Consider the following 18522-nt stretch of genomic DNA (forward strand, 5'->3'; position numbering starts at 1 on the left):
AATTAACCAATGGCTGCTCGTAGCAATTTAAATGCCTAGCAAGAACCAATGAAATTTTTTAAATATTATTTTTCTCAGATGCTCCCTGTTTGAGGGCGTAATCACCTGGGTCAGAGGTGAGACCAACATGTGGTCTTTTGTTTACTACTTAGCGGCTGTGTACCTGTGGGTTTATTCTGTGTGTTAATGGATGTTCTAATATTGGTGTTTTTCCAGTGATTTCTCTTGGTGCAATCCAAATACAGTGTGTCTTGTTTACCTGAGATTTGCAAGAGTTTGAGCTGGCCAACATGTTAGTTTTTTTCATATGGTTGATTACTGGCATGTTGATTTCCCATTTTTGAGCCATATTTTCAACTTTCTTCGTCATTTTCATATAGCAATCTCGTCATATGTTAACATTGTCGTCTATGGAAATTCAATTAGTGGTATGAGCCCTGTAGGTCTCTCCTTGTCCCATGAGCCTTTGCGCATAAGACGTTCGAAGCGGAATGTGGTTTTTAGTGACGGCAGAGGGCGATGTTTTAAAAACAAGATTTTAAAAATGGCTGCGCCGGTCATAAGAGCGTCCGTGCGAGCCGCTACTGGAAAAAGACGACTTATTCCTAGCAGAGCTGCATTAAACCTGGTAAGTGACAAATCTCGGATTAGTTCAAGCCCAGGATGTGACGTGATTCAACTTATATATTGCTAAATTGTGCTTTTAACTGTGATCGGTGAAATTCGTCATGAAGTCGAACCGCCGAGTTCGTTGACCTGTCTGTGTCTGGAACGTACATCATCAAATTCAGTCAATTCGCCCCAATTCACTGCCTGAATGGTGACAAAACGTTACCACATAACGGTATACACCGACCAATAGGGCAAATCGATTTTGGATACGACTGTCCACTCATGACGTCACTCAACTTCCTCTTCGTACAAATTGTTCCATAGTCTCCCTTTACATTTATTTATAATCTGTGTTGTGATGTGAGAACGGGTTATTATGGATCAAAAAATAGAAAACCCACCTCTGTGCATTGTACCAACGTGTAAATTTTAGGCTACAAATATGATATCCTAGCATAGAGAAATGGAATAACTTTGATTGCAAATTTGATAAAAAAAATCTTTTTCATTCTTCCTTCTATCCTCTCAACTCTTATCATGGAGAAGCATTAGTTGTGTTCACGTTACACAAAGTACGAGCTAAGATTTAAGCTGATTTAGGCTTATCTAGCATATTTACATTTCGGCTAGACCCAATTGCGTCCATGCACAGGGAGGACCAGTCGTTAGCACGGGCTAAGGGGCGCCATCTGTTGATGACCTTTGGCAAGCCGCTATTTACAAAACGAAAAATGGATGACACGAGGTTCTATTTCTGTTGTTTGCTGGTTCCAGGCATCCTTTGCGAATGGCAGGTAGGAACATTGGTACGCCATGACACTTGAGGCGGGAACCAGCCAATTTCTGCTGCTGACATGTTTCGTTTTATTAATGCATGTCGTGGACAGCGAAACAAATTTATTTTGTCTACGATTGGAGCTGCTGTACGCTCTACTACAATGACCTGATCAGTGTGGAAGCGTGTACACTGAGCTCGGTTGCCATTTTGGGAATGAGAAAGTTGGATATATTTGATCACGTGCATAATGTTCACACCCAAAGGTCGCTGCAGAGGGCGCTTAGCCCTGGGCTAAGCGTTCGCGCACACTTCGTTAGCCCATGCTGAGGGTCTAGACCACTTCTTAAATTCGGATCAGATTTAACCCGTACTTAGCATTCCTTAGCCCGTGCTAAGCGCTCACGCACGTTTTCTTAGCACGGGCTAAGGAATTTGACCTCTTAGCCCGTGCTAAGGAGCTGTGCGTGAATGCAACTATTGTCTTTGATATCACCTTGGAGCTCCATGATTACGTAACCAAGGCTCTGTTGTCAACGGTTTATTTGGTGTTTTCATTAAAGATTTATTTACACATCTGGACTTTATGCAAACCAAAAAAACTGTTGATAACAGCGCCTTGTTCACATAGGAGCATAGATTAAAAACCTTTTGTTTTTACTGACCACTCTTTTGTTTTGCTTATCTGTTTGAACTATATGAGAGTCTATTCTCCAAGCATGGATGTACATGTAGTAGATACCCCAAGAAACAAGTTTTTTTTTTTTTTGATTCAGCAAAAAATATTATGCGCACTAATTATCATGATTATCACATGTGTGATCGTCATTTGTTCCCCGACTTTCTACGTGATCGGAGATTGTGAATACTAACTCTGTCGATCGACTGTGTGAATAGATATGTCAATTCCCTCATCTTTTTTTTAGTGAAAATTGTTTGTCAAATATCACAACTGCAACTCCACATGTTTCTGATTTCATACCTTTGGTGATATTGTAGTTTAGATGTCTGTGTTTTTCATGGTGTAAATGGCTGTGCTTTACAGTGGTTGTTTTTGCCTTGTATATGTCAACATCAGTCGTCTCTTATTGTGTTCACTTCGTGACTTCAGAGAGTTTTTGTATGGTAAGGAACATAAATACAAAAAAATGCAAAACCCATAAAATTCAAATGAGGTAAAATTAAAAGTTAATTAAAATAAACTGCTAGCACGTTACAAAAATGTAATTACATGTGATTATTACATGATTTTGTATCAGCACAATTGTATTTTTAGATTCCCTGTGTCAAGTGTCCATGGTATTTAGTTACTGACCTATTTTACTGTTCTAACACTCTGATTTAGATGTAGACATGTTTAGTTACAAATATATTATTATACATGGTCATCTAATTGAACTGTTTCCTGTTTTCAAAAAAGATGTCAGTCATTTTCAGAAGTCGGCGGTTGAGGGCATTTGGCCGTCGTATTGTGTTCACACAGAACATTCCATTGTGCAAGAGCCGGTGTGACAACGACGTTTAGAATCTGGTCCACCCCTTTTACGACAGTGTCGAAAAAGCGACGCCACAACGGCGTATTCTGTTCACACACACATTTTAACAAGGTTCTCAAATAAAAGGCGTTGTGACAACGGCTTATTTCGTCTAGTGAGAACACCACTTTAGTGCAAGTCTTCAGCAAATTGTTGATTGGTTGAGTACCTCTATGTGACTGCAGATTGACCAATGAATCAAAGCACAGAATCTGGATGTACTGCATGCATATTGTATCCAAGACTATACAGAACTGTGTATTGGTATATATACCATATCTGCGTTGCTTACAGCACAGTATTATCTTGAATCTCATTCTATTTGCATTTCTCATTAAATATTCACTGATTTCTATCGTAGACAGAGTCAGCGGCTACTAAAATCAAGACACTGATGGCTGATAAACCCCAAGTACTTGGTGTACGAATTGGAGTTAAAACAAGAGGTTGCAATGGACTCTCATATACACTGGACTATGCATATGAGAAACAGAAATTTGATGAGGAAGTTATCCAAAATGGTGAGTTTGAGAAATCATAATTCTCCCAGACACAAATCAACTAAAGATGCAAAAGATGGATTTTCAGTCACTGTAATATACTTTATTTTCGCTAGGAATAAATTTTCGCTATTTTCACTAAAGGAATGATTTGATGAAAATAAAAACCAACGAATATACTTTTTTCTAATATTTTACATTTAACTTGTCAGTGAAAATAATACCATACAAAATACCCAAAAAGTCTTTTCAGCAAAAATTAATTCCAGGTAAAATAAAGTATTTTACAGTACCGATACTCCATATTAACTCAACAAGAACAATATACCATGCATGGTGGCATTCTTTAGATAGAGATGACAGTAATTACATACAATTACAGATGGCCTTTTTGTAATACAAAAATTTTAACTTAACTACAACACTAGAATCTCTTCTACAGTCTATGACATGTTTATTCTGCCAGTTTTAATTTACTTCACTGAAATTTTAGGGGCTTTTGAAAGTTGTGATACAAGCAGTATTGATAAAACACAATATCTTCCACTTTTGCCAAAGACATAAGCAGTGTTCTCCACAAATAAAATTTAAAGAGGGGTGCTAATTTGCATATAATTAGCATATCTAATTTGCATATAATTAGCATACCAATCAAACATTTCAAAGACAATTCATAGCACTTTTATACATGTATTTACATTAACCTCAAATACTGTGTACAAGTACTATATTAATGTTCTTGAATTATTTTGATGAATAAATTAAACCACTTGATGACAGATGAAGAATATCCATTTTATTCTCTGTAATGGGACAAGTTGTGAAATTCTAGCCTTTCATTCATTACTTTTAAATTTCTTTCAAGTATTTTCATTTTCATAAGTTTTATAAATGCTCTGACATATTGTAATAGTTGAAAAACTCAAGTAATAAGAAGAAAAATATTTTCACATAACAAAATTACCATTTAAAAGAAAAAAGAAAAAATTGAATCCGATGACTGTAAATAAATTGATCATTATATTGATTGCGTTATGGGTACTGAGGACAAAGGTCAAATCAGATACCATGTCATCCATGTTGTTTCAGTGTTTACCGTACGTTTTGTTTTGGCGATTCTTTTGATGATTTTTTTTACTTTTCGCCAATAAAAGGCAAGTAACAAGCAATTTGACCAATAAATTGTTGTTGGTTCTTCTGTTCTTAAGTATCTTAGCTAATTCAGGAATGATGAACAAACTTGTTTTGACTCTCCCATTGCGTGATTAACGCAATGCTTGTGACAATCACTTCACGCTTCTAGCCATTGTTTTTTATTAATTTATTCAGCCAGTGTTTCCCCAGACACCCAATCCATTGTCCTAGTTGTCACCTATGCCACTACCTATCTCTTAGTTCTTTGTTTTATCGCCTGTCAATTAATAAGAGGTCTCTCATTCGCTGAACTGTGCGTCAGATCACGTGACCCGCGTAGAGGCGGGGACCAGCCAAAGGTCTCTTAATAACGTCGTCGGGATATCTTCCGGGACTGGTAAAACAGCTGTCCACCGAAAACATAGGAGGGCGCTGAAGATAAATAGAGGGGCGCTACAAATTGAAGAGGGGCGCAAATAAATTAAAGAGGGGAACTGCGCCCCTCTTAAACCCCTCGTGGAGAACACTGCATAAAGTTATCTGTTGTAAACCATCCAATATTACTTCCAAGCTGGGGCTAGGTCATCTCCTTATAATTCATAAAATATATAAAAATACAATTTAGGCTTGGATTACTCACTTATAAAGTTAGGCAGACAATATGGAAAACAATTTTAATAAATTTCTTATCACTTTTAATAAGACTTACCGGTACTACAAAAATATTGAAAATAATAGATTTGAAAGAGTCTGATAGCAAACTCAAATTCTTCAGAAATATTCGCAACATCAAAAAAATCTAGTCACTATGTAAATGTCATCACAATAACAAAAAAAACAAAACATCAATACACATAAACTTAGCATAGAATATATGAAATATAAGATGCCTAAACTACTTGTATGTTATAGAAAATGTCCACTGTGTACAACATATCAAGGTGGAATCTGGATATTATTCTGTGACTGAATGTAAAATACAGAGATTAATTAAAGAAAAACTATTCCAGAAAATCTCATCACTTTATAGTTATTTCAATTAATAATAATAATAATATTGAAAAATTCTATTTTATTCTTAACCCTTTGCAAAATATTTTTGTATGTGTTTGTTCAATCTGTGAGTTTGATTCGCTCTTATGTACTTTGTTGCTGTTGATACCATATCTCTTTAACAATAAGGTCAAGGTAATTAAATAAATTAAGATAAATAATTCATAGTGGTGTTCAGTGCCGAGACTCGGAACCTTCAAATAACAGATCGAAGAATGAAGGCGTGGGTCCTGACTAACATAAACGCAATTGTCGTTATCCCTCTGTAAACGCAAAGGATTATAAAATTTCAGCTCGTGCCAAGATCTTGTTAGTCGTAACCTAAACATAGCATATATTGCAGGTTTTCATTGACAACCACTTCCTTAACTTGTAATAATAATAAAAGGAATTTGTTATTTTTCTTATTTCAGGTGCTAAGGTGTACATTGATTCCAAGGCCCAGCTAACATTACTAGGAACCGAGATGGACTTTGTTGAAAATAAACTGAGCTCAGAATTTGTATTTACAAATCCAAACATCAAAGGAACGTGCGGATGTGGAGAGAGTTTTAATGTCTAGATTATTGTGACTATAGACAGTGGTGTTGTCATAGAGGAATCAAGGAATCTTGAGTACACCACAAGAAATCTTGAATACACAATGAAGAATCTTGAATACATCGAAAAAGATTCAATTTTGGAACGCAGGGTTTGTTGATCAGAACGCTGTATTTACATTTCTGAGTATACATTTTGATTGATTAAAATTATGCATGTTGTGAGATTAATTTATTAGGACATGCAAATGAGTACGTCACTGTTTAGTTCACTTATATTGTTGTAGTCATGGAGTAAATGGTACCCCCTAACCCTTTGATCGCCACATCTTTCTCCACTAAAATCTTGGTGCACCATTTTGTACATTTCTGTGTATTTTCTTTGTTAATCGTAGCCATTCATTGCAGATCTTGATCAATTTCTTGAAAAAATTTGAAAAGATTTACTCAAGTCACCTTGGCGTTCAGAGGGTTAAGGCAGTTAGATCTGAATTCAAATTTTACTGCACATGTGCACAACATATTATGGAAGAGAACCTTCCATTGTATCTACCGGTAATTAAAAACTAGTGTCACCCTGGCATACCCATACTTGTTTTCATGTAAGCAATAATTTGTGAATTCATCATTGTAAAAAGTTATATTTTGGTGATCGTTTGTAATTGAGAAATGGCATGTACATACGCCTGTATAGTCATAGACCTTGGAGATAGGCTATGTTACAATTGTTGTACAAGTCGCAGAGAATAATTTAGAAAAAGGTGATAGAATAAAACATAAGAAGTTTACTAGCATTACCAACACACTTATTTACAAAGTATGGCTGTCAATTATAATTCCCTGAGTTGCAACACAACATTGTCAGCATCTTGTTTTTATATTTTCACTTATCTCATTTTTGTTTCAGAATTTTAATATTTTGTAACAATCTGTAGCCATCAGTTTACAATTTAGGAGCCTTTCCAGATCTAGATCATTGAGTATATGTCAGAATAAAAGCTGAAATGAGCATATGTTACCTTTGATTAGCTGAAGCCTGTGCACTGAATAAAAAAAATGGTTGTGAGGAAAAATTTTATGAATGCCACTGCAACTTCATTTGTCGTTAGGGCCATAGGGAAATCGCTACAATTCGTGATAACTTGTCTCTCACAAGTAAACTGTTGATATGCTTCTATGTGGAAAATGTAGATATGCGGAATATGGCAGGGTATTACGCGAGGTATTTTATAGTTCATACTTTCCGGTAGCTGATTATGTAAGTCATGTTTTGAAATGTACCGATAGTCTTCATTTTTTTTTTATCTTTGTTAAATCACCCAGTGTGTTATACCCGGTATGTTAGGGTAGCAGAGTGTGAACGCACTGACATGCATCGTAGATAATGCTACTGTATCTACCGGGGTATACTGTCACATTTAGGATCTCTGAATGGTCAAGATTGTGATGAGTAATGATGATTTGAAATCATCCAGAAATCACTGTAGTCTAGGTACCAAGTAGATGTCTAGGCACTTGTGGCAGGTATCAATGTATCATTCTGAGTGACCTCAGTAGCAGTGATGTCTAGGCACTTGTGGCAGGTATCAATGTATCATTCTGAGTGACCTCATTAGCAGTGATGTCTAGGCACTTGTGGCAGGTATCAATGTATCATTCTGAGTGACCTCAGTAGCAGTGATGTCTAGGCACTTGTGGCAGGTATCAATGTATCATTCTGAGTGACCTCATTAGCAGTGATGTCTAGGCACTTGTGGCAGGTATCAATGTATCATTCTGAGTGACCTCAGTAGCAGTGATGTCTAGGCACCTGTGGCAGGTATCAATGTATCATTCTGAGTGACCTCAGTAGCAGTGATGTCTAGGCACTTGTGGCAGGTATCAATGTATCATTCTGAGTGACCTCAGTAGCAGTGATGTCTAGGCACTTATGGCAGTATCAATGTATCATTTTGCGTGACCTCATTAGCAATGATGTCAAGGCACTTGTGGCATTTTGAGTGATCTCAGTAGCAGTGATGTCTAGGCACTTGTGGCATGTATCATTCTGAGTGTCCTCATTAGCATTGATGTCCAGAAACTTGTGACACATAATGTATTCATAAAGCTTTGCCAAGAGTTTCGCAAAGTAGCCACCAAGACAGTACTGTGGTCATACCAAATTTAAAAGTTTTTTAATTCTAGTCAATTTGGAAAATAGTAGGTACTTTTTTTTGAGACCTGGATATGATGAAATGCGATTGGTGCCACCCACTGTAACATAAAGTAATGTTCATAGTGAAGAGTCTTGTAGCCACTCAAAAAAATTATTTTACAGTAATTTATAAATAAATTCCATGTTACTTTATGACTTGAATGCGAAGGGAACATTCTATGTACACATGTTGTTTTTCAGTGTCTTGATCAAATTCTCAGATTTTTCAGTAAAACAATGAGTTATATTGTAATTTTACATGTTCGCTTGTGTTTATATTTGCAGATTTTGTTTATCAGCGAAAATAAAACCTCACATATAGTAGCAAAGTACTTTATTTATTAACACGTTCAAAGAATGAATATTCATTGTTTTGCATAATAAGCCTTACAATATACTGTAGAATACTTTACTTTCGTTTGGAATAAATTTTCGCTGAAGCAATGATTCAGTAAAAATAAAATCCAGCGAATATACTTTTTTTTTTTTTTTTATATATTTTACTTTTCACTCTTTAAAAATCAGTGAAAATGAAAAAGTCTATTCAGTGAAAATAAATTCCAGCTAAAATAAAATATTCAACAGTATATGTGGCCCTAAATAGGTCATTTTTGGCATAGCTGACTTAGTCTCATTTTCTATGTATTTTGTAAAGGATACTGTATGTTATGTTTATATGTTCATTGTATTGGTAAATATATACGAGCTTTGAAATCTAAATGACATTATTTGCAAAAAATTGAATGGAAAGTTGAATAAATTGTTTTAAGTTGTAATAGTTTGAATTGGTATTATTTAATCTAACCAAAACAAATAAGATAATTTCACGCCTGTTTAAAATGTGATGAACAAGACGTCAGTCTTATTATTTTGTGCACCCACTGGCACAGCAAGTGATGTGGTCCCAATCGTATAGTGTCAGACTACCACTTTTGCCCTGACATCCAAGTGTCGGAACAACTACATCTAGCCACTAATCTGGTTATACTTGCAACATGATTCAGTGATTTTGGTGGCTACCGTTCAGGAAATTATGACCTCAAGAAATACAGAAGCATGTGTCTAATAGTCTCGCCCAACAAAACCCATTTTGTGTGTGTCATGGTATCGGGCAAAAATATTTTTCATTAATTGTGCTGTTAAGTTGTCTAAAACAAATATTGTACTTGAAATGCTTGTATCATATTGTTACCATTTCCATTCAAAACTGACATGTTCTATTACTTAGCAACCATTAAGTCTAGAATGTCTAGTTACCTGTGGTCATAAAGTATACTCGTCTTTGGATGGAAAACAGTTAAACTCTGGTTACCTTACAGTTTGTTGGCCTTCTTTGAAAATATGACATATCTTGTCTTTTGTATGTTTTTTTTCCATTTCATCAAGAGCTAATCCAAAATCATAAAATGAATAAACTTGAGAAGGTCAATGTAAGCACACATGATGGCTAATATGTGAGAATAATGGTTGAATAAGGAAATGAAAAATTGTTATTACAAAATTCACCAAACCATTGTTTGGATTAAAATTACTCAAGTTATCCAGATGCATGCGTAATTATCAACAACTGAACAACAAAGTTTCTGCTATACCTCGCCCTTCATTAACATTATGGGCAAGCAAAAAGGTTGGTGTCGCCAAGTCAATGATCGTTGGGCACAAGACTACCAAACAACTTATGCATATTTTCACAGTAAATTTGTGTGTACTGAAATATTTTATTTTAGCTAAAATTAATTTTCACTGAAAAGACTTTTGGGGTGTTTTGTGTAGAATTTATTTTCACTGTTTTTTGACATATTGAATGTAAAATATAGGAAGGCTTATTTGCTGGATTTTACTTTTCACTGAATCACCCCTTCAGCGAAAATAGCAAAAATGAATTGCAAGCGAAAATAAAGCATTTTACAGTACCTTTAAAGTGCTAGTCATCACACTGCTTCCTGTTCGACTCGTACATTTTACACAAACATATGATGTGCAATTTTAGCACTTTATGTTATAGGATATAAACAATTAAAAACAACAGATATATACTTTTGAACACTCCTGTTTTAATCACACGTTTCTTCACACGATGTTAATCCAAAGACAAGTAAAATAATTACATAATAAGAATCATCGTCCATGACTGGTAAGACTGGTTTAATAATGTATATGCACACTATTTGGTTAATACACAATAGTCATTATATTTTCAAAATAACTAAACGATGACAACCACATACAGTTTTTAGTCCAATGTGGTTATTGGCAGTTTGCTTAGTCTATAAAAATAGTGTTAGCTTATATTGAAAGCTGTACTACAGAAAGCATGACTTAAAATTTTAATTTTTTTGTAAAATGACATGTCCCTATAATGCTAGTGATGCCACATAGTAATTCTCAGTATCTCAAATATCTTTGATTCAATCTCAACCACCTGGATTGACACATTTTTATTTTACAACACGAAATAAAACCTGGAATGGGGAAATGCAGGGAAAACACTAATCAGTCATAATGCAAACAAAGCTACCAGTATGTCTGCTGTTCCGTGTCTTGTGATTTAGCCAAAAAATATTTGTTTTCATCATTTTCTGATGATTTTTTCCCATGAAGCAATGCAGGAAACGGAGGTGAAAATGTACGACAAAATTGTACGTGACCATACTGGAGATACTGAGAATAGCCATGTAATGTTGTGTATCATATATGGAAGCTAGTCTGTGTTACTGGTTTCTAACATGGCTGCAATCATAGTGACTTTGAACTGCCAGTTGTTGTGCTGCATGTACTTCATGTAAACAATGTTGTATCTGTCACGTGGGACCCATATCACACACAATGTATACAACACATGTTTACACAGAATTCAAACATCAATTGTGACATCACTAACTTTCCCAGATTGCAACTCAACTGTTGCATAAATTTGATGGATTTAGATTTAATCGTACTATACACAGGTCAAAGGTCAATTCAGCTGGCTGATTTGTAAAACTGTACAAATTAATTTTGCCATAGGCTGTTTCTCCTTATAAAAAGCAATATAATAAACACAATCAACTCATTTGGATACCACTGAAAAGAAATCAGCTTTTCAGAAATATATTTTAAAATTTACAAACCCATACATATGGGTATTTGCATAGATAAATCCAGATTTATTATTACTCGTCAAAGCTGTACAGGGAAAAAGCCAAACTCATGCTTGTGAATATTCATGAGAACATGCTGACGAATATTCATGAGAACAGGCATATGAATATTCATGAGAACAGGCATATGAATATTCATGTAACATGCTCATAAATATTCATTAAACAGCAAAAAAGGGCAAACAGTAAATTTTCACTCAGTTATGCAAAAAAATATTTACTTTTTAACTGATATTTTAGGCACTTGCTGGTTATTAAATGTAATCTCTGAAAAACATATGCTTTTTATTCATAGTGGTAATCATATATAATCCCTTGATATGTTTCATTAGGTTGACTTTCAAGGGATTACCGGCAAAGTATTGTATCAATTTGTATTTCATGTGAGGATTAATGCTACTCTGGTGGTAATCACGAGTGTGTTCTATGAAAAAATATCATGGGATTATAAATTTATCACATTCATATTAACCTCACTGAGTGTAGACAGTGGGACTATCTATTGCTGAAGGGACAATGAAAACAAATATGTCATTGCATGTGCCTCGTATGCTAATTTGTTGACACAACAGTGTTCTATTTCATGCCTTACATATGCTGTGTGGCGAATCTGCATATTCGAGATATTAGCTCCAATTTGCTTGGATTTGTTTGTTTTTTATTACGACTGAAAACTCACACTCGAGCTTGCCATTATTAGCTCTGGCTAACCTTCAGGCAGCATGGACAATGACAATATGTGATGTCACTTTGTTGTTTTTTATCTGCCCTGTATTACGTCCAAGTAATACACTACGCATGTGATAATTGCAACAACAAAAACAAAACATTTCTTATGTGCAAATGTATTAGAGGTCAACTCTAAAGAGCACAGATCCCAGCCACTGCTGAGACATTTACGGTATGTGCTTTGAAAATAATTCACAATAGAGAGTAGCTGGGTATTACAAATTCAGGTACCATGGAAACGAACGCATATTGCTTCAAATCAACATAACCAAATGATTGCAACATAGCAAACTTTTCACCCATCAGTACAAGAAGCTAAAATAAGAACTGATCATCAGTTTCTTTTCAATAAAATACACACGTGACCAAAATAAGTCATAAATCTTATTACACACATATTTACAGTATTATTGTAACAATGGTTTAAAAATTAAGGCACACATTGTATGAGTGGAATAAGACGCTTCTAAAACGAAGTAGTCATTCATGACCATACAGCTATTAGTGATATTTAAAACACATACATACCCACACACATACACACACAAGGACGAAATAGGTTGATGGAACTTGTCATGTATTCTCTACAATATTTACCCAATGATCCTGCATATTTAATTGGTACGACCCTAAATTTATTACACTGTCTACAGAGGCATCAGTTTAAGGGAGGTTTGTGTCAGCCACCCATTAACCAGTGAAATCTTTGGTACAAACATGCTTTGCTTTTTTCATGGATTCTATAAGAAAATTATTGGTTTGACATCACTTACTAGTGTAATGCAAAACATGACTTCAAATACTTACATCAAATATACTGTTCATTGATTTTTAAGTGTAAATTCATTGAATTTTTGGTAAAAGATTGAGTTCGATTGTAATTTGACTTGTTCAACTTATCAGCAAATGTTTCCCAATTGAAACCAAGCGAATAATTTAACATATGTAAACTTCTGACAACAAACACTCAAAGATAGAGTGAACAGTATTGTCAGTAGAGACTGCCGTGATTTGATAATTAGGTGTTATTTTGGAAGCAATAAAGTTGACTAAGAAAGTTTCATTCATTTTAAAATAACTCAAGTATCATAACATATTCCATCAACTTATTCCAGTGTAAAGCGCCCTCACATGTAAGAAACATAATAATGAGCAGCGCCCTCACAGTCCACAACAAAATTTTAAAAAAACGTTTCTTTTTGCGCTAAAACATTTTCAAAACAAAAGTCTCTGTATTATATAAAAAAACAAGCAGCCAGGAATAGATGGCTAGCTATCACAGGAACACATCACAAAAGAAATCCTTGTATGAGAAATTAAAGCAAAAAACACTATAAAAAAGTTCATACTGATTCATTCCACGATTCGTGGATTCACCTGCAATAGGTTCTATGTTCATGTTACAATTTGATAATTTAATTCAGCAGATTTTTGGAATCAGTGATTGGTAAATTCATCTTTGATTAGCTCATTTAGTTGTATAGAGTGTAGTTACACTATGCAACAGAGGCAAATATTGAAACAGTTGCTACAGGTAAAGGCCAACAACAATAAACATACCCACCCTTGAAATAAATCATAAAAAAAAAACTAATTAAAGAAAGCAATCACAATTTTAAAAAAAATAGTAAAAAGTGTATAGTTGTGCATTCTGATTTGGCTGCTTCTATGCCGACATATCAACAAATCGTCCTGCTATATGTCCTTCTAGTGCTGTTGATTTTGTTGTAAACATCACATTATTCCAGGCCACAATCTCTCCCTTGTCCGCTTCTACCTGAATATCTGACGTCTGAAATGGAGGACCATCCAGCTCTTCCTGATTGAACAAACATTATGCAAATAACTTAGTATATTTATTACATGTCAGTATTCGTATTTTGACATTGCATTATGCTGCATTATGTTGTGTTGCCATGGACCGTGTTAAATTTGATAAGGAAAATCATGCAGCCTTTCTGGTGTTTCTTCCATATATACATTGTCCATACAAGGGCCTAGTGCTACCATATTTAGAGATTATACAGGTTATGGTTTCTGTAGTTCCAGATTGACGATGTCCATATACATGTAAAGGCATAGTACTACCATATTTAGAGATTATACAGGTTAAGGTTTCTGTAGTTCCAGATTGACATTGTCCATATAAGGGCATAGTGCTACCATATTTAGAGATTATACAGGTTAAGGTTTCTGTAGTTCCAGATTGACATTGTCCATATAAGGGCATAGTGCTACCATATTTAGAGATTATACAGGTTAAGGTTTCTGTAGTTCCAGATTGACATTGTCCATATAAGGGCATAGTGCTACCATATTTAGAGATTATACAGGTTAAGGTTTCTGTAGTTCCAGATTGACATTGTCCATATAAGGGCATAGTGCTACCATATTTAGAGATTATACAGGTTAAGGTTTCTGTAGTTCCAGTTTGACATTGTCCATATAAAGGCATAGTACTACCATATTTAGAGATTATACAGGTCATTGGTTTCTCTAGTTCCAGATTGACGATGTCCATATAAGGGCATAGTACTACCATATTTAGAGATTATACAGGTCATTGGTTTCTGTAGTTCCAGTTTGACATTGTCTATACAAGGGCATAGTGCTACCATATTTAGAGATTATACAGGTTAAGGTTTCTGTAGTTCCAGATTGACGATGTCCATATAAAGGCATAGTGCTACCATATTTAGAGGTTATACAGGTCATTGGTTTCTCTAGTTCCAGATTGACGATGTCCATATAAGGGCATAGTTCAACCATATTTAGAGATTACACAGGTCATTGGTTTCTCTAGTTCCAGATTGACGGTGTCCATATAAAGGCATAGTGCTACCATATTTAGAGATTATACAGGTCATTGGTTTTTCTAGTTCCAGATTGACGATGTCCATATAAAGGCATAGTGCTACCATATTTAGAGATTATACAGGTTAAGGTTTCTGTAGTTCCAGTTTGACATTGTCCATATAAGGGCATAGTGCAACCATATTTAGAGATTATACAGGTCATTGGTTTCTCTAGTTCCAGATTGACGATGTCCATATAAGGGCATAGTTCAACCATATTTAGAGATTACACAGGTCATTGGTTTCTCTAGTTCCAGATTGACGATGTCCATATAAAGGCATAGTGCTGCCATATTTAGAGATTATACAGGTTAAGGTTTCTGTAGCTCCAGATTGACATTGTCCATATAAGGACATAGTACTACCATATTTAGAGAATATTGAGATTATGGTTTCTGTAGTTCCAGATTGACGATGACCATATAAAGGCATAGTGCTACCATATTTAGAGATTATACAGGTTATGGTTTCAGTAGTTCCAGATTGACATTGTCCATATAAGGGCATAATACTACCATATTTAGAGAATATTCAGATTATGGTTTCTGTAGTTCCAGATTGATGATGTCCATATAAAGGCATAGTGCTACCATATTTAGAGATTATACAGGTTATGGTTTCAGTAGTTCCAGATTGACATTGTCCATATAAGGGCATAATACTACCATATTTAGAGATTATACAGGTTATGGTTTCTGTAGTTCCATATTGACATTGTCCATATAAGGGCATAGTACTACCATATTCAGAGAATATTCAGATTATGGTTTCTGTAGTTCCAGATTGACGATGTCCATATAAAGGCATAGTGCTACCATATTTAGAGATTATACAGGTTATGGTTTCTGTAGTTCTAGATTGACATTGTCCATATAAGGGCATAGTGCTACCATATTTAGAGATCATAAAGGTTATGGTTTCTGTAGTTCCAGATTGATATTGTCCATATAAGGGCATAGTGCTACCATATTTAGAGATTATACAGGTTATGGTTTCTGTAGTTCCAGATTGACGTTGTCCATATAAGGGCATAGTGCTACCATATTTAGAGATTATACAGGTTATGGTTTCTGTAGTTCTAGATTGACATTGTCCATATAAGGGCATAGTGCTACCATATTTAGAGATTATAAAGGTTAAGGTTTCTGTAGTTCCAGATTGACATTGTCCATATAAGGGCATAGTGCTACCATATTTAGAGATTATACAGGTTAAGGTTTCTGTAGTTCCAGATTGACATTGTCCATATAAGGGCATAGTGCTACCATATTTAGAGATTATACAGGTTAAGGTTTCTGTAGTTCCAGTTTGACATTGTCCATATAAAGGCATAGTACTACCATATTTAGAGATTATACAGGTCATTGGTTTCTCTAGTTCCAGATTGACGATGTCCATATAAGGGCATAGTACTACCATATTTAGAGATTATACAGGTCATTGGTTTCTGTAGTTCCAGTTTGACATTGTCTATACAAGGGCATAGTGCTACCATATTTAGAGATTATACAGGTTAAGGTTTCTGTAGTTCCAGATTGACGATGTCCATATAAAGGCATAGTGCTACCATATTTAGAGGTTATACAGGTCATTGGTTTCTCTAGTTCCAGATTGACGATGTCCATATAAGGGCATAGTTCAACCATATTTAGAGATTACACAGGTCATTGGTTTCTCTAGTTCCAGATTGACGGTGTCCATATAAAGGCATAGTGCTACCATATTTAGAGATTATACAGGTCATTGGTTTTTCTAGTTCCAGATTGACGATGTCCATATAAAGGCATAGTGCTACCATATTTAGAGATTATACAGGTTAAGGTTTCTGTAGTTCCAGTTTGACATTGTCCATATAAGGGCATAGTGCAACCATATTTAGAGATTATACAGGTCATTGGTTTCTCTAGTTCCAGATTGACGATGTCCATATAAGGGCATAGTTCAACCATATTTAGAGATTACACAGGTCATTGGTTTCTCTAGTTCCAGATTGACGATGTCCATATAAAGGCATAGTGCTGCCATATTTAGAGATTATACAGGTTAAGGTTTCTGTAGCTCCAGATTGACATTGTCCATATAAGGACATAGTACTACCATATTTAGAGAATATTGAGATTATGGTTTCTGTAGTTCCAGATTGACGATGACCATATAAAGGCATAGTGCTACCATATTTAGAGATTATACAGGTTATGGTTTCAGTAGTTCCAGATTGACATTGTCCATATAAGGGCATAATACTACCATATTTAGAGAATATTCAGATTATGGTTTCTGTAGTTCCAGATTGATGATGTCCATATAAAGGCATAGTGCTACCATATTTAGAGATTATACAGGTTATGGTTTCAGTAGTTCCAGATTGACATTGTCCATATAAAGGCATAATACTACCATATTTAGAGATTATACAGGTTATGGTTTCTGTAGTTCCATATTGACATTGTCCATATAAGGGCATAGTACTACCATATTCAGAGAATATTCAGATTATGGTTTCTGTAGTTCCAGATTGACGATGTCCATATAAAGGCATAGTGCTACCATATTTAGAGATTATACAGGTTATGGTTTCTGTAGTTCTAGATTGACATTGTCCATATAAGGGCATAGTGCTACCATATTTAGAGATCATAAAGGTTATGGTTTCTGTAGTTCCAGATTGATATTGTCCATATAAGGGCATAGTGCTACCATATTTAGAGATTATACAGGTTATGGTTTCTGTAGTTCCAGATTGACGTTGTCCATATAAGGGCATATTGCTACCATATTTAGAGATTATACAGGTTATGGTTTCTGTAGTTCTAGATTGACATTGTCCATATAAGGGCATATTGCTTCCATATTTAGAGATTATACAGGTTATGGTTTCTGTAGTTCTAAATTGACATTGTCCATATAAGGGCATAGTGCTACCATATTTAGAGATTATAAAGGTTATGGTTTCTGTAGCTCCAGATTGATATTGTCCATATAAGGGCATAGTGCTACCATATTTAGAGATTATACAGGTTATGGTTTCTGTAGTTCCAGATTGACGATGTCCATATAAAGGCATAGTGCTACCATATTTTGAAGTTATACAGGTTATGGTTTCTGTAGCTCCAGATTGATATTGTCCATATAAGGGCATAGTGCAACCATATTTAGAGATTACACAGGTTATGGTTTCTGTAGTTCCAGATTGACGATGTCCATATAAAGGCATAGTGCTACCATATTTTGAAGTTATACAGGTTATGGTTTCTGTAGCTCCAGATTGATATTGTCCATATAAGGGCATAGTGCTACCATATTTAGAGATTACACAGGTTATGGTTTCTGTAGTTCCAGATTGACGATGTCCATATAAAGGCATAGTGCTACCATATTTTGAAATTATACAGGTTATGGTTTCTGTAGTTCCAGATTGATATTGTCCATATAAGGGCATAGTGCTACCATATTTAG

At 35.0% G+C, this 18522-nt stretch overlaps 2 protein-coding genes across 3 annotated transcripts in view; one reads left to right on the plus strand and one right to left on the minus strand.

The window, feature by feature from the left end:
• The first annotated feature begins 517 nt into the window (after positions 1-517).
• LOC100371925 (iron-sulfur cluster assembly 1 homolog, mitochondrial-like) lies at positions 518-9118 on the plus strand. Its single transcript, XM_002736859.4, has 3 exons — positions 518-628; positions 3284-3443; positions 6023-9118. Exons 1-3 carry the CDS (start codon positions 545-547, stop codon positions 6169-6171), a joined length of 393 nt encoding a protein of 130 aa, XP_002736905.1. The 5' UTR covers positions 518-544; the 3' UTR covers positions 6172-9118.
• Positions 9119-10376: 1258 nt separating this feature from the next.
• Positions 10377-18522, minus strand: part of LOC100372927 (sorting nexin-27-like) — a 49503-nt gene continuing 41357 nt past the window's right edge. For both annotated transcript variants that reach the window (XM_085492373.1, XM_085492372.1), the window contains one exon: positions 10377-14030. In XM_085492373.1, the coding sequence (XP_085348499.1) occupies positions 13878-14030 (153 nt within the window). In that variant the 3' untranslated portion in view covers positions 10377-13877. The remainder of the gene's footprint in view (positions 14031-18522) is intronic.

Source organism: Saccoglossus kowalevskii, chromosome 17 (assembly GCF_978046115.1).
Source record: "Saccoglossus kowalevskii chromosome 17, keSacKowa6.1, whole genome shotgun sequence".
Lineage (NCBI taxonomy): Eukaryota > Metazoa > Hemichordata > Enteropneusta > Harrimaniidae > Saccoglossus > Saccoglossus kowalevskii.